The 21,621-nt window shown below is 38.1% G+C and overlaps 1 protein-coding gene across 5 annotated transcripts in view; it reads left to right on the forward strand.

Moving 5' to 3' along the window:
- LOC309811570 (killer cell lectin-like receptor 2) overlaps positions 1-21,431 on the forward strand; it is a 31,202-nt gene extending 9,771 nt beyond the window's left edge. The window contains exons 6-11 of one of the 5 annotated variants that reach the window (XR_014295212.1): positions 465-571; positions 3,220-3,365; positions 12,875-12,967; positions 17,029-17,121; positions 18,556-18,679; positions 21,355-21,431. Coding sequence is in view for 1 of the 5 variants with exons in the window: in XM_082634435.1 (XP_082490561.1) it covers positions 465-571; positions 3,220-3,349 (237 nt within the window). In the remaining 4 variants the exon portion in view is untranslated. Of the gene's footprint in view, positions 1-464; positions 572-3,219; positions 3,366-3,449; positions 5,030-12,874; positions 12,968-17,028; positions 17,122-18,555; positions 18,805-19,881; positions 19,953-21,354 lie in introns of those variants that run through there. The other 4 variants (XR_014295213.1, XR_014295214.1, XR_014295215.1 and 1 more) reach the window with 4 other exon arrangements.
- Positions 21,432-21,621: the final 190 nt, after the last annotated feature.

Below are 21,621 nucleotides of genomic sequence, written 5' to 3' on the forward strand. Positions count from 1 at the left end.
TGAAGCTGAAGGCTCTAATGCACACGTCCCTACAAACATTTGTTATTTTAATAAATGTGTTTAGAAGATTCCTTCTTTCACTTGGAATATGTAATGATTATTTTTCTTTACCTTTAAATTTTTTCTGGAGCATGACTTTGAATGGTTTCATAAAGTGTCATACATTATTAACAACTCCTATTGTTAGATATTTAGATTTAAAATTTTTCCACATTTTAAATAATCTATGAGACTGGCAGCCATTTGTAACATAAATGAATAAGCTACTAGAAGAAAATTACTTTGGAAAATGAAAATACAGGGGTTGAGGGGAGAGCGTTTTTTTTAGGAAGGAGGGATGAAGGATCATGTAGAAAGAGGCAGACTACTGGTCATAGAAACAGCTGGGTCTTTTATCTGTCCTTATTTTCATTCATCTAACAGATGGGAATTTAGTCCCATGATATGTTTTATTTCCTTTTTAGACCTTCCTTCGATCCCAGACTTGTCGAAGTTCCTACTGGATTGGATTATCATTTAATGAAAGGGAAAATAAGTGGAAATGGATTGACAATGGCATATCTTCTGGACTGTAAGTTTCCAGGATGCATTCAAATTCTAATATTGGTGTTGGGTTGGAAGGATTGTTTCTAAAAAGAATCTTGCTTCACAGGGCTTAACTCATTTTCAGGTAGAGGTCATTAGTAAGAATAAGGAGAATGATTAAAGAAATGTTTCAGGAAGTACAGTTAAAAAGGACAAGAAGTGTCATACAGAGTTATTAATAATAAAATTATGATGCTAAACACATGATCAGAAGTATGTGTTATGAGGTACACAAAATAAAATAAAATCATGAAGTAAGGTGATATGATGTGATTGGACCATTCTGACTTAGTCATGGTGATCTCTCCCACAACCGTGAATGTTTTGAGTATCCCCAAAATTCATTTGAAACTCCTTTATATTAGTAGTTTATATTAATTATAAATATATATAAATGCAGATTCAAACATACACACATGCGTGCGTACCCACACACACACCTCACTATAGTCCTTCTGTTAAGTGCAGTATTTTGTAAACTCTTGGGTTTACATTTAGTTGTAATCTGCTGTTGAACTATTCAATGATTTTTAAAAAAATCTTAACTGTTACATTTTTTATTTCTAAGAATTCTCTTACATTTTCAAATCTTCTTGCTAGTTATATATTCAAGCTGTCTTTTATTTCTTGAAAGATATTAATCACACTACTTTTATATTTGGTATCTGATAATTTTAATATTTGAAGTTTTGTGGGTCTAACCTATCACTTCTACTGACTTTTGTTCATGATGCCGTTTCCTTTGTAGTGTTTAGTGATTTTTTTTTTTGAGCTGCTGTGGAAATTATTTGAGGACTTAGATGAAGGTGGCTTCCTCAAGAAAGAATTTGCTTTTGTTGGATGCCTTGGAGCATTGTGAATCTAAGCCATTTTTCATTCTAAATTTGGACCCTGCCAGTAATGTAGTTCTGGGCCACAAACCTACAAGAGATGTCATGCAGGAAATAACCTTGATGTAATTGTAGCCTGTGAGTACACTTTCAGGCGAACACTTTCAGGGCTAAAATAAGATGCTCAAATTGCACAGTTAATTAAATCCATTTTAAGCACATAGCGCTATGCAGGGGGAAAGACACGGGATAGCTTATCATACTTGGATGGGATGGGATAGGTTGTCACACTTAGGATGAGGGGCAAGTGGGTTAAAAGGATCACCTGGATCCTGAGTTATTCTCTCTTCATATGGCCTGGCTCTGTGGCATCACAGTTCCCTGACGATGGTGTAAGGTTTCTAGGACCAGACTTGGGGTTTGAGTAAAGGGGACCCAACAGACAGAAGGTTCTTGTGGCCAGCACACACGTTTTCTCTATTGGGCGGATACAGGAGCATGTAAGCCTGGTTAGAGTTGCAGCTTTCCAATTAGCCTGATGAGCAGCTATGGATTTTACTTGCGTTTCTTAGGCAGAGGGCCAGAATGAGTGTCACCAATGGTTGACTAACTTAAGACCTCATGAATGTTGAGTATCTATGTGCATCATGTATATTTCATGTACGATATTTTGTATCTATTTGATTCTTTCCTCCTTTTCTATGTTCAGCACACATGGGCTCTACTTACTGTATCTATACCTAACATGTCACATAGGTTACTAGCTTACTTATCTGTATTTAAACCATCTCCTACTTTCTGCCTATGCCTCACAAGCTACTTAGTTTCATTTATCTTCCTTAATTGTTCCTCTTTTTACCTATAGCAGATTCAAATATTCCTAAGTAATACAGCAGATGCAAATTACATGAGGGGTGGTTTGTGATTTTGGATTGTTAGGTAGGATTATTCTTTTTCTTTTCTACTTAAATCCAATGTTCAAGACAGTTCTAAGGTGCTTTATACTGGAGATATATCCCTTTGGTCTCAACACTTTGTAGCTTATTTTCTGTTTAGAATCCCCATCTGGGGTTGAATTCATTATTCAGCCTGCTACATCAATTAAGGGAAAAACTGGCTTCAGTGCCTCACTTACCCTTCTGGGTTTCCATCTTTACTTAACCCTCAGCCTGAGTGTGAATCTGCTTTTTGCCAGTTCATTAACTTATTCAAGAGGTTTTAAAATTTGTTTTTATTCAGGATTTTAAATTATTTTCAATAGGAAGGTAGTTCTCACCTAATCCACCACTTTGCTGAAATAGAGGTCCTGCTTTAGATGTTTTTCAGTGAATTTTCATGTTTTAGTGATAGGGTGGGGAAGGAAAAGAAATAAAACACATAAAAACATAAATTAAACAACTTCATCTCTGACTATATTCCAATTCTACTTTTTTCTCCTTAAAGTGTATGCACATGAGACCTTGTTATCTGTGTCACAGAAATTTAGTTCCTCTCCTTTTAGATGTCTCATTTTTATTGAAATAATTAACATAGGAAAGCAGGTTGCTGTATCATGATCCCAACATAGCAATATTGCTCTCTGATCAAAAATTCCCAATGTGGAACAAAATAGGAGATTATGGGTGTGATCAAGAGGATGTTATTCTATTCAGTGGGCTAAGAGAAGTAAAAAATCTTTTAGTGATGAAGTTATGTTTAATAATTCCGTATTCCAGATCTTTAGGCAACAGACTTAAAAATATGATTTATGTTATTGTAAGCTTCAGAATTAAACAGTTGGCCATACATGTTTTCTGTTCTACAGTAATTTGGCAATAACGACTTCTTCTGGGAGAGGAGAATGTGCATTTTTAACCTCAACAAGGATAGCAAATATTGATTGCTCTAACACCTATAATTGTATCTGTGAGAAGAGAATTGATTGCTTCAAATAGACACTAAGGAGAAAAGGTGAAATAGAATTTTGTCTTTTTTTGTTGTTGTTGGTTTCCTGTAGTAATTTTGTTTTTGACTGCAGAACTTTGTCCACTGTAGAAACACAGATGAGATGGAGGAGGAGGAAAATGCTCTTTTGGACTATGGTTGAAGACATCAGATGCCATCTGTTTTCTTGGGGAAGAGAGAATCATTTTGTCTTTGGAGAGCAGTTACCCCTGTCTTTAATGGCCTTGAGGAATTACTCTCTCTTTCCCTGAAACACCCGCAGGATCAATTAAAGAACTCTAATAAATAGCCTGGGTCATTTCCTTATCAATAGGATAAATCATTTCAATAGACTCTGGCTTTGAGAGATCACAGTTAATAACTAAAATGTAGTTAGCTTCCCTCCCACCCCATCTAGATACTTGACTCTCATTAAAAAAAATAATTTCGCTGTAATTTCAAACTTACTGAATAGTTGAAACAATAGTACAAGGAACCTTCATATAACCTTTACCCATAGTTACCATTTGTTTATATTTTACTCTGTGTGCACTTTATAGTTTTTTTTTCTCTCTGTCTCTCTCCTTGCTGATTCATTTGATAATAAATTCAGGATATTACATCTATTTGTGTAAATATTTCACAAGAACAGGGACTTTGTCTTCTATAACCATAGTACAATTGTCAAAATCAGGAAATTTAGCACTGATACAGTACTATGATTTCATCTATAGCCCATATTCGAATTTTCTCAACTGTACTCTAATGTCATTTATACCTGTTTTTCCTCTTTGTTCAGGATCATGTGATACATTTAGTTGGGAGGTCTCTTTAGTCTCCTTTAATCTGGGACACTTCTTCAGGATTTATTTGTCTTTCTTGACCTTGACATTTTAAAAATCAACTCTACTGAGTTGTATTTTCATGCAATAAAATGCATTCATTTTAAGTCATGAGGTCAACGGGTTTTAAACAAATATATACACCTCTCAAACACCATCAAATCAAGGCACAGAACATTCCCATCACCTCCAGAAGTTCCTTTCTCCCTCTCACCACCCACCTGGTCTCAGGCAACCAGTGATATGCTTTCTGTGACTATAATTTAATTTTGTCTGCTTTGTTACAGAATTTTGTACATCATTTATTCCTTTGTATCTGGCTTGGTTTTGCTCAGCATGTTTTTAACATAATCCATGTTCTTTCATGTATCAGTAGTTCATTCTTTCAGTTACTGAGTAGTATTCCATTGTATAGATATACCACAGTTTGTTCATCCACATTTGGACATTTGATGTGTTTCCAGTTTTTGGCTATTATGAATAAACCTGCTATGAGCATTTATGTGCAAGCCTCTGTGTGAACGCATGTTTTCATTTCTTTTTTATTAAATGCTTAGGAGTTTGATTGCTGAGTTCTATGGTAAGTGCATTTTTTTTTTTTGCGGTATGTGGGCCTCTCACTGTTGTGGCCTCTCCCATTGTGGAGCACAGGCTCCGGACGCACAGGCTCAATGGCCATGGCTCACAGGCCTAGCCGCTCTGCGGCACGTGGGATCTTCCCAGACCGGGGCACGAACCCGTGTCCCCTGCATCAGCAGGCGGACTCTCAACCACTGCGCCACCAGGGAAGCCTGGCAAGTGCATATTTAATAAGAAACTTCTAAATTGTTTTCCAATGTGGTTGTATCATTTTACTTTCTCATTAGCAACATATGAGAGTTCCATATCCCTTGCATTGGCAGGCAGATTCTTAACCACTGTGCCACCAAGGGAACCCAGGACACCAGTCATATTGTGTTAGGGCCCACTCTACTGACCTCATCTTAACTCGATTACATCTACAAAGACCCTATTTCCAAATAAGGTCACATTTATAGGTGCAGGAGTTAGGACTTAAACATATCATTGTGGAGGACACAGTTCAACCCATAACAATAATATTCCCTTATTATCTGTTTCCTGTTTGTAGGATCTGTAATGATGTCCTTTCTTTTATGATATTGTTTGTATTTCTGATATTATTGAATCTGTGTTTTTCTTTCTTGACCAGTCTAGCTAGAGATTTATATCAATTTTATTAATCTTATCGATGAAATCAGCTTTTTGTTTCATTGAAGTTTTAAAAGTTTGCCCACTTTCCATCTTATTTATCTTTTATTTTTATCTTGATTATTTCCTCTCTTCTACTTATTTTGAATTTAACTTCTTTTATTGTCCTGGCTTCTTAAACAAGGGCTTGTATATCCTTTTGTCAAACTTAGGTCTTACCTGTGTTAGATCAAAGTTAAATCTAGAACATTTGTAAAGCTTTTAATATAAAGATTCAAGCATCTCCCATCACAGGGCAACATACTGGACCTAGCTTACGTGCTTCTCCTGATCTCTCAGTCCCATCTATCTCACTCTCTTGGATGCTTGCCTAGCTTCCTAGCCAAAGCAGCCCCAGCAATGCTTGTTTTCTACCTATGGTTGTAAAAATAGGTTATCATTATGTGTACGCCAGATTGTGGCGTGACCTCCATCATGTCTACAGTGGCAAGAGCCATAGTAGATCCAGTGCTCAGACCCCTCAGAAGCTGTGGCTTTCCAGAGGTTGCTTGAAGCCTTCAGCTAACACAATCCAGAAATGCAGGAATATAGAGGCCCTATATGGCAAATTTTCACCAGAAAAAAGAGATAGGAAAGAGGCTGCCAGTGAGTTGATAGCCACGTCCTTCAACCTGATGGACTGTTTGGAGATGCAGGGTTTGTGTAACAACTCCTAAAAAATTATTTCTTGTGCACCTGTGGCCAGCCTGAAACTGTGCCATCTTGTACTTCCTTTTCTTTGTTCCCTGACTCATCTCCCTTTCCTTTGGCCTCTCTGTCTTGCTTCCTTTAGATTTTACCTCTTCTCGCCATTAGGTCTTGTGGCACTAGGTGTTGAGCTTTTTGCCTCAGGCTCTGTTTTCCAAGGAACTCTGGGCTAAGATGGTGCCATCTAATGAAAGGAAGGATTGTATCCATCCTAATATAAGGCAACTATTTGCTATACCAAGAAAGAGGGTCTCACCCTGTCCACAAAAGGAGAGACACAAAGCCTCATTAATCAGGTCTACCTCAAATAACAGGCTTCCAACTGATACACAGTCCTCCCCCTCAGCTCTAGATGTGGCCCCTCATAGTTTGGAAGACTGAATTACAATGATAAATTCCACCATCACTTTTTATATTGACACAAAGTGGCAGTGGAAAAGGAAGAAGAAAAAAGATATCATTGCTTCTCCTATAGACATAACTATAAAAAATATAGCTATAAAAATACCTGTAAAAAATAGCTACCAATAGCCTCACCTCTGTAATAGGTCATGAAGCCATAGTTCATATTTATCACTTTCTACTTCTACCACTCATTTTTCTCATGAAGCTAATGCCTCAGCTAGTTGGGATCCCTTATCTAGTGTAATGACCCCTTCCAACTGTTCCTTTCTTACTTTACATACAAGTTTTATTTAATTAGACTATTTTCCTTATGTCCTCCTTTACCTCAGGATCTCTGGACTATTGCACTTATTTAACTCCCCATTAATGAATCCTGACATACTAGGCATATAAGAGAGCTAAGACTCAACTGCATTGAGGGACATCCCCCATTACAGATGCTCAGACTCTGCATAACTCCTCTTGTGCTTCACGACCTATTAGAGAAGTGAGGAGCCTCATATTAGGTGGAAGCATGAAGTTGTTACATAAAATTTAAATATGAATATAAAGATGGCAATGAACAATGAGGTTAGAATATGCCCCTCTGGGCCTGTTTGTGCTCAGATGTCTGCTCTTCCCTTGCTCAGCTTTATACTGAGGGAAGCTCACCCCTCCAAGCTGCATTTCCCAGTGTCTTTAACCAAACGAAGCCTGAGGCAAAACTTAAGTGATATAGATGCTTTACAGGGCAGTGAAACTGAGGGAAAGGGGAAGTGAGGTGAAGGAGGATGGGAAATAAATACAACATGATGCATAACTGAGATGGCCACTGCTCCACAAAGAGACAAAACTGGTCACTTGACCATGGAGAATGTGGCTCTAAAGAAACACTGGAAGTGTAAACAGTCAAGGGAAGGGAGAAGAGAACAAAAAATTTATGTGTCAACTTCTTTCTATCTCTTGCTTCCCAATGGTTATAGTACATCCCAAACAAAAAACAAATAAGCTGCACTCCTAACGTGGACAGCTTCTCATATCCTGCTCTCGTACCCTGTGGTTTGGTGCTTATGAGTCTGGAAACAGTGTTCCAAGCTGGACACGTCAGTTGTAGACTTCAGACAGTAGAAACATGAAGTCTCACCTGTCCATGATCATTGCAGGGACCACTGTGTAAAAGCAAGTGGTTAAGAACTGAGAGGCGTGTTAAGCTGAGGCTGAGAATCTGAGAAGGTGCATAAGATGTGTTCCGTACAACCGGGCTCCCGGATTCTAGGTGGGTTTTGTCAATAAGAGATGCTGATAGGAAATTGGAGGATGAGAGGTAGGGAGAAGCCAGGGTAGTTTTAACCCCTCTCTGCTTTAGGTTGTATCTCTAGCAACAGCTACATTACTCCTATGTTCCTACCTCTCATTGGACAGATCTACATGGTTCTAGCTTCTGCCAGTGAATCCTGACTCCAGGAAATCACCTCTTTCCTTTTTCTTTTTTTTGGTGGTACGCGGGCCTCTCACTATTGTGGCCTTTCCTGTGGTGGAGCACAGGCTCCGGACGCGCAGGCTCAGCGGCCATGGCTCACGGGCCCAGCCGCTCCGCGGCATGTGGGATCTTCCCGGACCGGGGCACGAACCCATGTCCCCTGCATCGGCAGGCAGACTCTCAACCACTGCGCTACCAGGGAAGCCCCACCTCTTTCTTTTAACCCTAGTTTAGGGGGTAGTAGAAGCTTCTCGGTATTACTAAACTCTGAGTTTCCTTATTGATTCTTAAGTGGTTTCTTAGCATCTTAGTCACCTTCTTAATCAGCTCCTTGAATAAAATTCCCTCTGTTTTAAACACTCAGAGAGATTTGTTTCCCTTGCTGGACTCTGGTTGATACACATATATTTTCTCACTTTCTCATTATAACCATCCTGTGAGATAATACAGGCACACCTCTGAGACATTGCAGTCTTGGTTCCAGAACACTGCAATCAAGTCAGAATTGCAATAAAGTGAATGTTGCCATAAAGGGAGCCACACACTTTTTTTGGTATCCGGGGGCATATAAAAGTTATGTTTACACTCTGCTGTAGTCTATTAAGTGTGCGATAGTATTATGTATAAAAAACAATGTGCATACCTTAGTTTAAAATGCTTCATTGCTAAAAAATGCTAACCATCATATGAGCGTCCAGTGAGTTGTAATCGTTTTGCTGCTGGAGGGTCTTACCTCGATATTTGATGACAGCTGCTGACTGATCAGGGTCATGGTTGCTGAAGGTTGGGGTGGCAGTGGCAGTTTCTTAAACTAAGACAGCAGTGAAGTGTGCCGCATCAATTGATTCTTCCTTTCAGGAATTAGTTCTCTGTAGCATGCAGTGCCGTTGGATAGCATTTTCCCCGTGGTAGAACTTCTTTCAAAATTGGAGTCAATCTTCTCAAATCTTTCTGCTGCTTTATCAACTAAGTTTATGTAATATTCTAAATCCTTCGTTGTCATTTCAGTAATCGTCACCGCATCTTCACCAGGAGTAGATTCCATCTCAGGCAACCACTTCCTTCGCTCATCTCTAAGAAGCAACTCCTCATCCATTCAAGTTTTAACAGGAGATGGCAGCAATTCAGTCACATCTTCAGGCTCCACTTCTAATTCTAGCTCTCTTGCTGTTTCCACCACATCTGCCATTACTTCCTCCACTGAACTCTTGAACCCCTCAAAGTCATCCATGAGGCTTGAGATCAACTTCTTCCAAATTCCTATGTATGTTGATATTTTGACCTGTTCTCATGAATCACAAATGTTCTTAATGGCACTTAGAATGGTGAATCTTGTCCAGAAGATTTTCCCCTCTCTCCTTTCTTTACCCCCTTCCTTTCTTTCACTGTCTACTCATCCATGGTATTATTTTTCCCCCTCCATTTATCAATCAAAACTCTTTACTTCATAGGTACTTATTTTTGGCTTGCATGCTCTAGGTGAAGAGAGAAGCCAGGGTCCTTTAAAAAATGTGAACGTATGTAAGAATTCTGACAAGAACCAAAACTTTCAGAATGTCTCCAAAATGTCAAGGTCTCCTGTTCCACTGCTGAGAGTATTTTCAGTTGTTCTGGACATCAGATCTTTTCCTCCTGTTCAGGCTTTAGAAGGGAAAGTGAACCCCTCTTAACTCTATTTCTGACCAAACTGTGGAACTTTCTGGTAAGGTCAAAGGTGTCATCAACTTCTGTTTCTGGAGATTTTGTTAACAACCTTAATTCTATCTGATGGGGATTGATATTTGAAATTCAAGAACACTAGAGTAAACTCAGAGTAATGAAACCTTAGGGAAGGGGAGTGAATCCCCTGAATTATAATATTTTCAATTAGAATTATATTGAATTAAAAGGAGGTCTTTTGAGTGAAAGAATTTCCATTCTGGTAATGAAATAATGCTGGGCCCTCCAAAGTTTTTCTCTTTTCATTTTTTTTTTAAGAACTGAATAAAGTGCATTGTGAAGACTGAGAAAAGTAGAGAAGATATAAGTTTACCTTTCTTGGTTTTTTAGAAATAGTATTTTTGTGAATGTTTTGTATCATCCTTTTAGTTAGCTTTTACTCTTAGTTATAAACTATAATAATCTAGATAGGGAATATTTTGTTTTCAGGAAGTATATGAACAAATGACTATATGAGATTTTTTTTCCTTATAAGTTGAACATTTTTTTGAAGATAACCACTTTGTATTTAAGTTTAGAGACAAAGCCATTCAAGGATATCAAATTGTTCTGTCATAGATACTTTTTAAAAAAACATCTTTATTGGAGTATAATTGCTTTACAATGGTGTGTTAGTTTCTTCCATATAACAAAGTGAATCAGCTATACATATACATATATCCCCATATCCCCTCGCTCTTGTGTCTCCCTCCCACCCTCCCTATCCCACCCCTCTAGGTGGTCACAAAGTACTGAGCTGATCTCCCTGTGCTATGTGCCTGCTTCTCACTAGCTATCTATTTTACATTTGGTAGTGTATATATGTCCATGGCACTCTCTCACTTCATCTCAGCTTACCCTTCCCTCTCCCCGTGTCCTCAAGTCCATTTTCTACATCTGCATCTTTATTCCTGTCCTGCCCCTAGGTTTTTCAGAACCATAGATACTTTAAAAGAGAATTAATGGCTCTTTCTTATTAGTTTTCCCTGTTCATAATTGTCTCCCTCAGTAGAGCGTTCATTTGTTCCTTTATCCATCTGTTCAACAATTGTTTATTTAACACTTACTATGTCCAAGGCATTATATTTGGTACTGAAATTTTAAAGGTAATTAAAGTCACAGACCCTTCTCCTTGAAGCTCAGGCTTCAGGAGACAGAAATATCTATAAATAATCAAAATGCAATGTGAAAACATAAGTAATTGGGTCATAATTAAGATGCTCTGAGAACCCATAGGAAGGATGGAGTAACTCTGCTCAGGCACAGGGAAGACTTTTCAAAGAAATGCATTCAGCTTGGTTTGGAGAAAGAGTATATATTTTGCCCGTTGGACAAAATGAAGAACGGCATTGCATTCAAGGTGATTGTAGCCCAGATGCGTCACTTTCCATAGAATATTAGTGCTAATGCAAGGTAGGATACTGGGCGTTGCTTGAGGAGCTGTGAAAGCAGACAACCAGCATAGTGTTTAGCCAGAGCAGGCAGATGAAGAGCAGTTGTTTAAAGAATCAGTGAAAGAATGAATATTGTACAGAGATCAAAAAGTACCTGAAGATTTCTGTTCAGTCCCAAACTATTTTTCTTTTCTTCTTTGATTGCAGATCCCTTCTGGGACTCATCCCTCTTTTCTTCTCCATATAAAGTTGTTACTACTTATGGAATCCCTTAGTATCACTAACCCAGACACATCCTTTGGGTGGAATCTTTCTAACTCAACCTTTTGTATTTCCTCAAAGGCAAAAATTATTCAGATTCCTCTGCTGTTAAGTTCTTATTTTTTTTATACAAGTAATTGCAATAGGTAAACTAGCAGAGAATAACAATACCAAACAAGTAATGTAGTAAAAGATTTTTAATATTCACTATATACTGTGATATATATATGTATATATAGCTCCTATTTTCTTTTCTGAGAATTAAAATGCCCTTTTGGATTCATCACTTGTACATTAATTTGGAGGTATAAGTAGTAAGTCATCAAAAATTTGTTGATGTCAATTAAATCTTGTGTTAGCCCTAGCCTACGGTGCGCCAAAGACTGTTGACCAATCCATGAGCCCTTCTGAATCACCTTTTCTCTTGGTCTTCACACAAGTTACTCACTTTCCCAGCTCCCCTTGTAGCCAGAATGGCCATGTGGCCCACCTTTAGCCATTGAAACTTAAGACAAATTTGGCCAGAGGATTTCTGGTATATGGCTTGCATTGCCTCTACTCTCTTTTTGTTGTCTTGGATACTGACAAGTTACCTGGAGCTGTGGCAACTATGTTGTGGCCATGAGGTTGTCAACATGCCCAAGAGCAGATCTGAAAGCTTTAGAGAGCCAGTGGCTGATGTTGCTGAGCTGTTGGACCAGTCCTTTGCCTCTTGATCTCTGGATTTTTTGTTATGTATGTCCAGATATATCTCTAAGAACCACTTACTCATGGTTGCTGTCAATTTCAATGGGTTCCTCATCACACAGAGGAAGGAACTCACACTGAATTAAAAATATAAGCAGGTTGTTTGACAAATGAGGATGGACTTAGGAAAAACAAGATGGAGAAATCAGAATAATGGAGAAATCAGAATAATTCTGGATTTATTATCACCGTAGCTATAAATTGTGTTCTTATAATCTAGCATTACAGTATATAGAGGATGTGCTATGCTACAAAACAAGATCGCTTAAGATTAAAATAAGACAAAACAAAACAGGAAACCCTTGTGATTTGTGGTTTAAAAATAAAAGGGTCTTAAATCTCTCAGGCAGCCAAAGCTGCAGCTTCTCAGCCTGCCTTTTTCCTGACAGCTCTGCTTTTATGCATTCTGACCTATTACTTTAATCTGTTTCAGCATAGTAGGAAAGCCTCTTCAAAATGATACTTTGTTTTTTGTCTGAATACCTTATAGTTTTGCTCTTTGCCCCCCAATTCTCCATTCCTCATTGGCACAGCAGCCTCCCTCAAACCTACAGAAGACCACAAATGGTGGGAAATTCCAATATACACTTAATTTAGCCCTTCAGAGGAATTGCCCTAAAAGAGGAAGAAAATCTCCTCAAACATAATTGTTATAGAGAACTATTTCTTAAACGCTGTATGGGAAGTGTGAACTGTAATGATTTTTTTCTTGAACTTATGGAGAAAGTTCTCTTTCAACCACAAATTATCTCCATATGTTTCTCTACTATCCAGAAATGACGAAGAAGGATATTTACACAGAGGTGAAATCTCCCGACAAAAGGAAGAAAACACAGTCCAGAACTTCTGACAGGAAACATGATTATGGTAAGCATCTAGATTCACAGAATCATAAGTCATAGGTTTGAACAAGATCTTATATGTACAAAAATCCACTGAATTTGTAAATTTCTCTCTATAACTTGCCTGCCAAGTGGTTAAACTGCGTTTGAACACCTCCTTGGAAATGGAACTCATTTTCCCCCAAGGTAGTCAATTACAGACTTTAACTGCTCCCAGGATATTTTTCTTTACTCTGAATCAGAATATTTCTTCTTGCATCCCATATACACAAACACTACTTAGAAGCCTTTTCATAGAGACGAAGTAATTCTCATAACAAGCCTAATGACTTCTAACAAACACTGAGTCCAACATCTCAATGCAACAGTTCATCATTTCTTCCTGTGGGTCCATGAATTAATTACAGTGCAAAAAACATGGCAAGATCATCTTGTTTTATTAGATGTATAGTCAATGTATGTTTGCTATTTAAGAGTCTTTTGTTTTTAAGGAGATAAATACTAATGTTAGGAATTGTGTATATGCATTATACACTAATATTTGGGTCCTTATCACCAATTTTTAATGGTTTTCTTCTGACTGACCCTGTCAATAATTCAAGTGAAAAAAAATAATTCAAGTGAATACTCTGTGCTGGGCTTTATTTCCACAGATGGCCATACCAGTGGAAGAAGTGAAAGAAAATGTCTTGGTCTTTATGGCTTCGAACAGCTTCTGCAAACTCCTTATATAAAAATCTGACTTGTAATTATTTTTGCTCTTGTAGTTATAGCAGTTGTAAAAAAAATCAAAGAAAAGAAAAACATATGCTCTAATTTGTTGTGAGTGGCATTAGGAAAGGGGGCTTAGGACAAACATGAATTCTATCATTCCGCTTTAATGATTTATTAAATGTTAAAATTCTGCATTTTAGCCATTTATTCTTAGATATTGTAGGAAGTCATTATTTGGCTTCCTTTTTTTTTTTGATGTGGACCATTTTTAAAGTCTTTATTGAATTTGTTACAATATTGCTTCTGTTTTATGTTTTGGTTGCGAGGCATGTGGGATCTTAGCTCCCATCTCGGGGATCGAACCCGCACCCCCTGCATTGGATGGCAAAGTCTTAACCACTACACCACCAAGGAAGTCCCTCATTATTTGCTGATATATATTTACACATATAAAAACTAAGGGCAGACATGCACTCTAAGCAGCTTGAGGCAAGACAGCAGCACAGGCATGGCAGGTTTCTGTGAAGCTTTTTTTCCTTTTTTAAGAATGGATCTTTATTGATTTATTGACCACATCGCAGCATGTGGGATCTTAGTTCCCCAACCAGGGACTGAACCTATGCCCCATGTAGTGGAAGTGCAGAGTCCTAACCACTGGACTGCCAGGGAATTCCTGTCCATGAAGATTTTCTTAAACTCGTCTTTTTCAGTATCTTTTATAGGGCAGTATTCCCCATCACGCTGCAGCCATCTCCAATAGTTTCATGCTTCTGTAATCTTCTTTTGACCTAGATAAGTAATATTAGTTTTGTTTGAACACTGTTGCAATAATACTTTTAACTTATATATTAATTACTTTCATCTGGTTTATCATTCCAATCTGCTCGTACTTTAATCACAGTTGTTTACTGCAGGCCAGCCACATTCCGGGTGTTGTGCTGGGTGCCAGTGATACCAAGGAGATATTGTGTTTTTGTTGTTTCTGTTTATTGCAACGCTTTCTCCCACTAGACTAAAAAAATCCTCCAGAATGGAAATTATGATCAAATACCTATTCTGGTGCATTTGAAACCTCAGAGGAGGGCAGTGTGGGAGGAGATTTCAGCTAGAGGGGAGGATGACGGAGAAGAGGAAGCACCGGGGCTCTTTGAGATTTAGCTGATTTCATGTCTTTTTTTTTTTTTTTTTCAGTTAACTCTTTTTTTATTGGAGTATAATTGCTTTACACTGTTGTGTTAGTTTCTGCTGTACAATGAAGTGAAACAACTATATGTATACATATATCCCCTCCTTCCTCCCCCATTCCACCCATTTAGGCCACCACAGAGCACCGAGCTGAGCTCCCTGTGCTATACAGCAGGTTCCCACTAGCTATCTATTTTACACATGGTAGTATATATATGTCAAACGGGAAAAATTAAGTTTGGAGCAGGGATATCTTATTGTTATCAGCAAATAAAGAAACTTTGAAGACAAAGTACATTGACATTTTGGAAAAGGCAAAAATACGAAGGCAGTAAAAAGGTCAGGGGTGGTGGGTGGAGAGAGGAAGAGGCGGAACACATAGGATTTTTAGGGCAATGAAAATACTCTTTATGACATTATGATGGATATATGTCATCTTACATTTGTCCAAACCCGTAGAACGTGTAACACCAAAAGTGAACCCTGAGGTAAACTATGGACTGTGTCAATGTAGGTAATTAATTATAACAAGTGCACCCCTCTGGCGGGGGATGTTGATACAGGGGAAGCTATGCACGTGTCGGGGCAGGGGGTTTATGAGAAATCTCTGTACCTTCCCCTCAATATTGCTGTGATCCAAAACTCTAAAAAAATTAAGTCTTAAAATTTTTGTAAAGAAGACAAAGTACATAGATGTCAGCTTCAAGGAGGTTTTTTGGGGGCAGGTTGTGACACTTTGAGCATCAATGGTAATAATAAATAAATATATAAATCAATAAAGATTGATTAACTTTTACAAGGCCATGTGTTCATAATGATAATTAAAAGAAAAGTTTGTAGGCATAGGTAGTTGCAATCTGAAAGGAGGAATCTAATAGATTGTTTCAGAAATGTATTTCAATGAGTTAATGATTTCATTATGTGTGTTAATACAGCTAAATGATTCTGTTTACTCTTTTATAATATATGTGTTTATGAAGTATAGAAAGGTATTTGTTTTAACTGTGTAAGTAAAGAAGGGAAATGTTGGAAACTGTAAGTGAAATAGTCCAGAAAAAGCAGAACCAAAAACAGGATAATCATACATAATAAAAAAGTAGAAAGAGGAAAAGAGTTCCGTATTGTGTTTTAAAATGATGATTTAGCCAAATGTTTTGAAAAGGGAGTTAACTGCAAGACTTGATTCCTCTTTTCCTAGGATTTAGAATTTCTAAATGGCCCTAAAACTTAAATGCTACAAGAAAGCATACACAATGTGTAACAGTGCTAACAGATAATAGCAATATATTAAAAGGATAGGATAATACATAATGAAATGTTAGCTAAGTGAGACTTAAAACATACATCATTTATAATGGAGATACTAGGTTATAAAAATCTGAAATCTATGTGAAAAGTGAGAATTTCAAATGTCCTATTTTTGTAATAAATGAAGGTTAAAACAAGAGCTAACTTAATGGCCTGCAGCTTGAGTTCAATCACTGTGGGAAAAGCGAACAGGTTCCAAACTCAGCCTAAAAACCAGTTGTTTGATAAACCATTTCCTGAAATATTTTGCTTTTTTTGGTCCAGGGAGATTACTGCAAACTAGGAAGGTATCAAAGGATCTAATAATGCAACTATTGGAAAGTACCAGTACAATTATAACCTTAGAGAAGTATAAAAAATTATAGGGATAACACACACAATAAAGTTTAAAAACTACTGTTATATTTTAGAATAGGTTTAAGTACAAGAATAGCAATAGGTTTTATAATAATTTTACTTGTTATATTTGCTACTTAAGGTGTTTGAGGTGTTCAAAAGAGTTAGCTAGACTCTTTAATTGAAGGTTAAATTTTTTATAGCACTTAATTGAGTACTTAAGTTGAAATTAATGTTGAAATGTTTCAATAGGTTCAAATTCTCTTTATTAGGGAACTAGCTATTTCTGTGTAATAAATTACCCTACAACTTATCTCACACATCTTGTGGGTCAGCAGCAAGGCATGGATAAGCTGGGTGACTTTGACTCAGGGTTTCTCACGAAGCTGCCCTCAGGGTGTGGGTCAGTGCTGGGGCCTCGGATCAAGGCTTGACTAGGGGGCTAACACTTCCAAGCTCACTCACGTGGCTGTTGGCTGGTCTCAGGTCCTCATTGGCTATTGACTGGAGGCTCATTTCCTTGCCATGTGGGCATTTTCATAGGGCACATCACAGCAGCCTGTTTCCCCTGGGGGTGGAGAGAGAGAGAGAGAGATGGAGAGGGGATCACACTCCTGGGAAGAGGATTCCACAAAGGTATGAATACGAGGGGGTGGGGAATGATGATTGGGTGTCATTTTAGGGGCTGCTTACACAATGAGATATTACGTATTTTATAAAACAAGAATGATTCAAATATACAAATATTAATAAATATTATTTTCCATTTGCAAAAGCCTTTGGTCAGGTTTGTAATGATCAGTTTGCTTTTGTGTATCCTCATTAAACTATAAACCCGTTGAGGTCACACGCTGTGACTCATACCTGTCTTCGGCACGCGATAGACTAGTCACAGTGTGGAAAGTGCTCCAGAAATCCAGGTTGACTAAGATGAATTAATAAGTATCATTTGAAACAGTTTGGAAGCCTTAGTTGATATGGTTGCTGAGGATGATTAGAAATCCAAATAGCAAGAGTGCTTTTTGAAAACTTATCTATAATAGTTGCCGCCTCTTTTTTTTTGAATGCTTATAGCCTATTTATTTATTTATTTAACATCTTTATTGGAGTATAATTGCTTTACAATGGTGTGTTAGTTTCTGCTGTATAACAAAGTGAATCAGCTATACATATACATATATCCCCGTATCTCTTCCCTCTTGCGTCTCCCTCCCTCCCACCCTCCCTCTCCCACCCTCCGTATCCCATCCCTCTAGGTGGTCACAAAGCACCGAGCTGATCTCCCTGTGCTATGTGGCAGCTTCCCACTAGCTATCTATTTTACCTTTGGTTGTGTGTATATGTTCATGACACTGTCTCACTTCGTGCCGCCTCTTTATACATTTAATTTTGCTTATTAGTTTTCAACGGGTCTTTTCTACGTCTGTTTTTGTAATTTTGTACTATGGCCACCAGATGGCATCATCACACAAATCAAGCTCTGAAATTAAGGTTCTTAAATTTGAAAATGTCTTGCTCATAAGAATAAAGTAATAACTATGTTCTTATAAGCTGCTACTAGGAAGGTTAGTAGACCATTACTGCAAATAGCTTTAGCAAAACATATCTGTAGTTTTAAAAATGGTGGTGCTTTTTGAGCTAATGACTCTACTTTATAGATCTAACTTCAAGAAATAATACATGTGAACAAGATGCTATGCACTTAGATTTTTACCTCAGCATTATTTGACTTGCCAAATATTAGCGAAAATCTTGTATCCAACAATAGGAGAAGGATTAAATATATATAATATTACCATACAACTGAAAAAATACGAAAATTTAAAAATTATTTTTATGAAGTATTCAATGATATAAGGAATGCTTCTGACATAATGTTAATTGAAAAAATTGGATTGTAAAATAATGTGTAATTCCTCCTATGCACAAAATATACATAGAAAATATGGAAAGGAAACATACTGGCATAATTTTATAAGGAGACTTTAAGGATTTTTTCTTCATATTTTCCTTGCCCCAATTTTCATCAATGACTAGCTGGAAATAACATCTTTTTTTTTTTTTTTGCAGTACGCGGGCCTCTCACTGTTGTGGCCTCTCCCGTCGCGGAGCACAGGCTCCGGACGCGCAGGCTCAGTGGCCATGGCTCACGGGCCCAGCCGCTCCACGGCATGTGGGATCTTCCCAGACCGAGGTACGAACCCGTGTCCCCTGCATCGGCAGGCAGACTCTCAACCACTGCGCCACCAGGGAAGCCCCATCATATATTTTTTAGTAGGCAGAAATCAAGTGTGAGAACAACAAAGCAGGGGAATAAAACCTTTCTGTGCTTTATCATCATTAAAAATTCTCTGTCCTCTACTATGTTAAACCATAAAAATATCCATTTATTTAATAGTTATCTAGTGTTTTCTATATGCCAGACATCTCAGTGGGTGATGGTTACATGAAAGTAAATAAGACACATTTTCTGTCTTTACTGAACATGTGGTCAACTTGAAGAGAGAGATATATAAACAGATATTTTGTAAGGTAATATGACAGATGCAATGATAAAGACTAATAATGGTATGATACGTTTACTTTATCCCATTTGATAGTCTCAATTCTCCCTCTTTGGTTTTTTTGTTTTGTATTGTTTTTGGGTTTTTTTGGCCTCGTCGCACGAGGCTTGTGGGATCCTAGTTCCGAGAACAGGGATGGATTGAACCCGGGCCCTCGGCAGTGAAAGCGTGGAGTCCTATCCACTGGACTGCTAGGGAATTCCCTTAATTCTTCCACTTTGAACTCTCCAGTATTTGATTTGTGACTGTGATTTACTGAACGTTGTACATAGTTTTCATTGTTTAAGAATTTCCAAGAGCAAACGTGATACATGAGTAAATAATATTTGCATTATCTATGCAGTGGTTACAAGTATTATTCTGTTAGAAAAGATATTATCTACCTGTGAGAGATGGATTTTGTTCCTGCTGTTATTAAGGTAGATTATGGTGTAGAACGCTATGAAAAAATCTTGGTTGCTTGAGGTTACCAGCATTTGGATTGTGAGGCCGAAATGATTTTTACTAACAGATTTCCACAAGATTTTCCCTCTTCTCTGGAAGAGAAGCACAACAGAGTGCACGTGTGAAGAAGGAGAACACGTGGGCAGCTCTTTTTGGAGAGGTGTTACTCTTCAAAAAACTGCCTTTTGGGAAGTTTTTCCTCTCTCTAGAAGCAGGGGATTGAATTAGTATGGACAAGCACTGGGGCTTGAAGAGTGCTGAGCCCCATAGCCCGTTAAGGTATTGCTGGACTGCAGACCTAAGGGTGTGTTAGGGAGATTACGGGATCTTTCTTCCTACGAATAACAGAAGGTCTGGTCCATGGCCCTCTGCTTGCTGAACATTTAAGATGCAGTCCTGATGAAGGAGACGTTGAACAATCATTTTGAAGGCAGAAAGGTGAATGGAAATTCTTTCAACAAGGTAACGAGAGTGCACATCTTTCCTTATGTTGACTGAAAAAAAAATGCACAACGTGAGAGTTGTGAGTTAAGTTTTATTTGGGGCCAAATGAGTACTATAGCCTGGGAGATAGCCCCTCAGATAACTGTGAGGGACTGCTCCAAAGAGGTGGCAGTTGGTGGGGGGAGGTCAGTATACATATATTAGAGAAGGGGGCACGTGCAGTCAAGCTCACATTTTGGCAGAGAGTCACTGCAAGTCACAAGGAACAGATGCCTCCCTGAGTGATTTTAGTGCTTTTCGACATATCAGAAGATGCAAGAAATTGGGCTCATAAACTCTCCTCCTGAAAATATCTAACTATCTGAAGGCCTGTTCTGCCAGCTTTTCCAGGAGCACAGAGTGCCTCATTCCTGATCTCCACATTGAACCCCTTTTAGGGTGTGTTGAAGGTGAGGACTGCAGTGGCTAGTAACTTCATCCTTGTAGAACCAGATGGCGAGTGACAATTTTTAGTTGGCCCTAACTTAGGCTGCCTTGGTGCTGGAGCTTAGTGGCTCTCTCCTTACCCCACACTGTTCTCCGGAAAACTCCCAAAGTCTACCTAATTTTGGACGCTTGAACTACTTCCTCGCTCTTCATTCATTTCCTGATATCGTTGTGAGATCATACTGGCCATCTGGAGGCAAAAATCTAGCCTGTCTCGGTTTTGTTCCCATCTATCATAATTAAATTTTGTGCATGATAGCCCTTGAATGTAAAAAACACAATGATTTTGTGGAAAGTCCCGTATTTTTTTTTTTTTTGGAATTCGACAAAACATTTTCTGTTATTAACAGAAAAGTGGGATGAGAATGTACATGTAATTCACTTATTCTTTACCTGTAAAAGTAAATATAAATATACTACATAAAGTCATATATATATGCACTCATGTGAGTCACCTAATGCTCCTAAATCTGAGTTTCTTCATCAGTAAAATTAAGATAACAATCTATTATCCAGTTTGCTGAGGAGTAGATGAAGTGACTTAATGTAGAACAGCAACAATCACCAAAACTTCCCCAAATTCCCCAAAACTGTGCTTGGCACGTGGATTTTCTAAATGTTAGTTTGCCTCACTTAGTAAGCAACAAAATATAGATGACAGCACAAAGAACTGGCCCACACTTACTCATCTCTGAAGAGAGGAAAAAATATACTCTAAGAACACAACAACAGACAACTTCTGGGACCAAACACTACATTTTCAATCATCAGACACTTTAATACAATATCAGGTTTTCACGTGTATGTTTCTTACTGTGACCATACTGGGGGAATCCATGCCCAAGGGGCCAAATTTAAAGTAAGCCAAGGATTTAAAGGTAGATCTCAAATTAATAATATTTAAAAAGTTTACCTTTTGCTTTGTTCCCAGACCTTGCATGAAAGTGAGAAAAGAGAGGAAGCCCTTGACGGCATCACCCTGCCCTCACACAGTGAAAGGTACATCACCCCGAGCACTGCACAGTGAGCTCCTTGACGTTGAGACTTCCTGTGTGGTTTTAGCTCAAATACCCGAGGTACCTCTAGCTACTTTTCTTCCTCTGCTGGGCTAGATATGTTGACAACCTCTCAGGAAGTCTCTGGGTCTATTTTTATGTTTTATTTTCATAGAGCATTTTGCTGTGCCTTTCAGAACGGA

This window comes from Mesoplodon mirus (genome assembly GCF_964341445.2).
Source record: "Mesoplodon mirus genome assembly, chromosome: 11".
Classification (NCBI taxonomy): Eukaryota; Metazoa; Chordata; class Mammalia; order Artiodactyla; family Ziphiidae; genus Mesoplodon; species Mesoplodon mirus.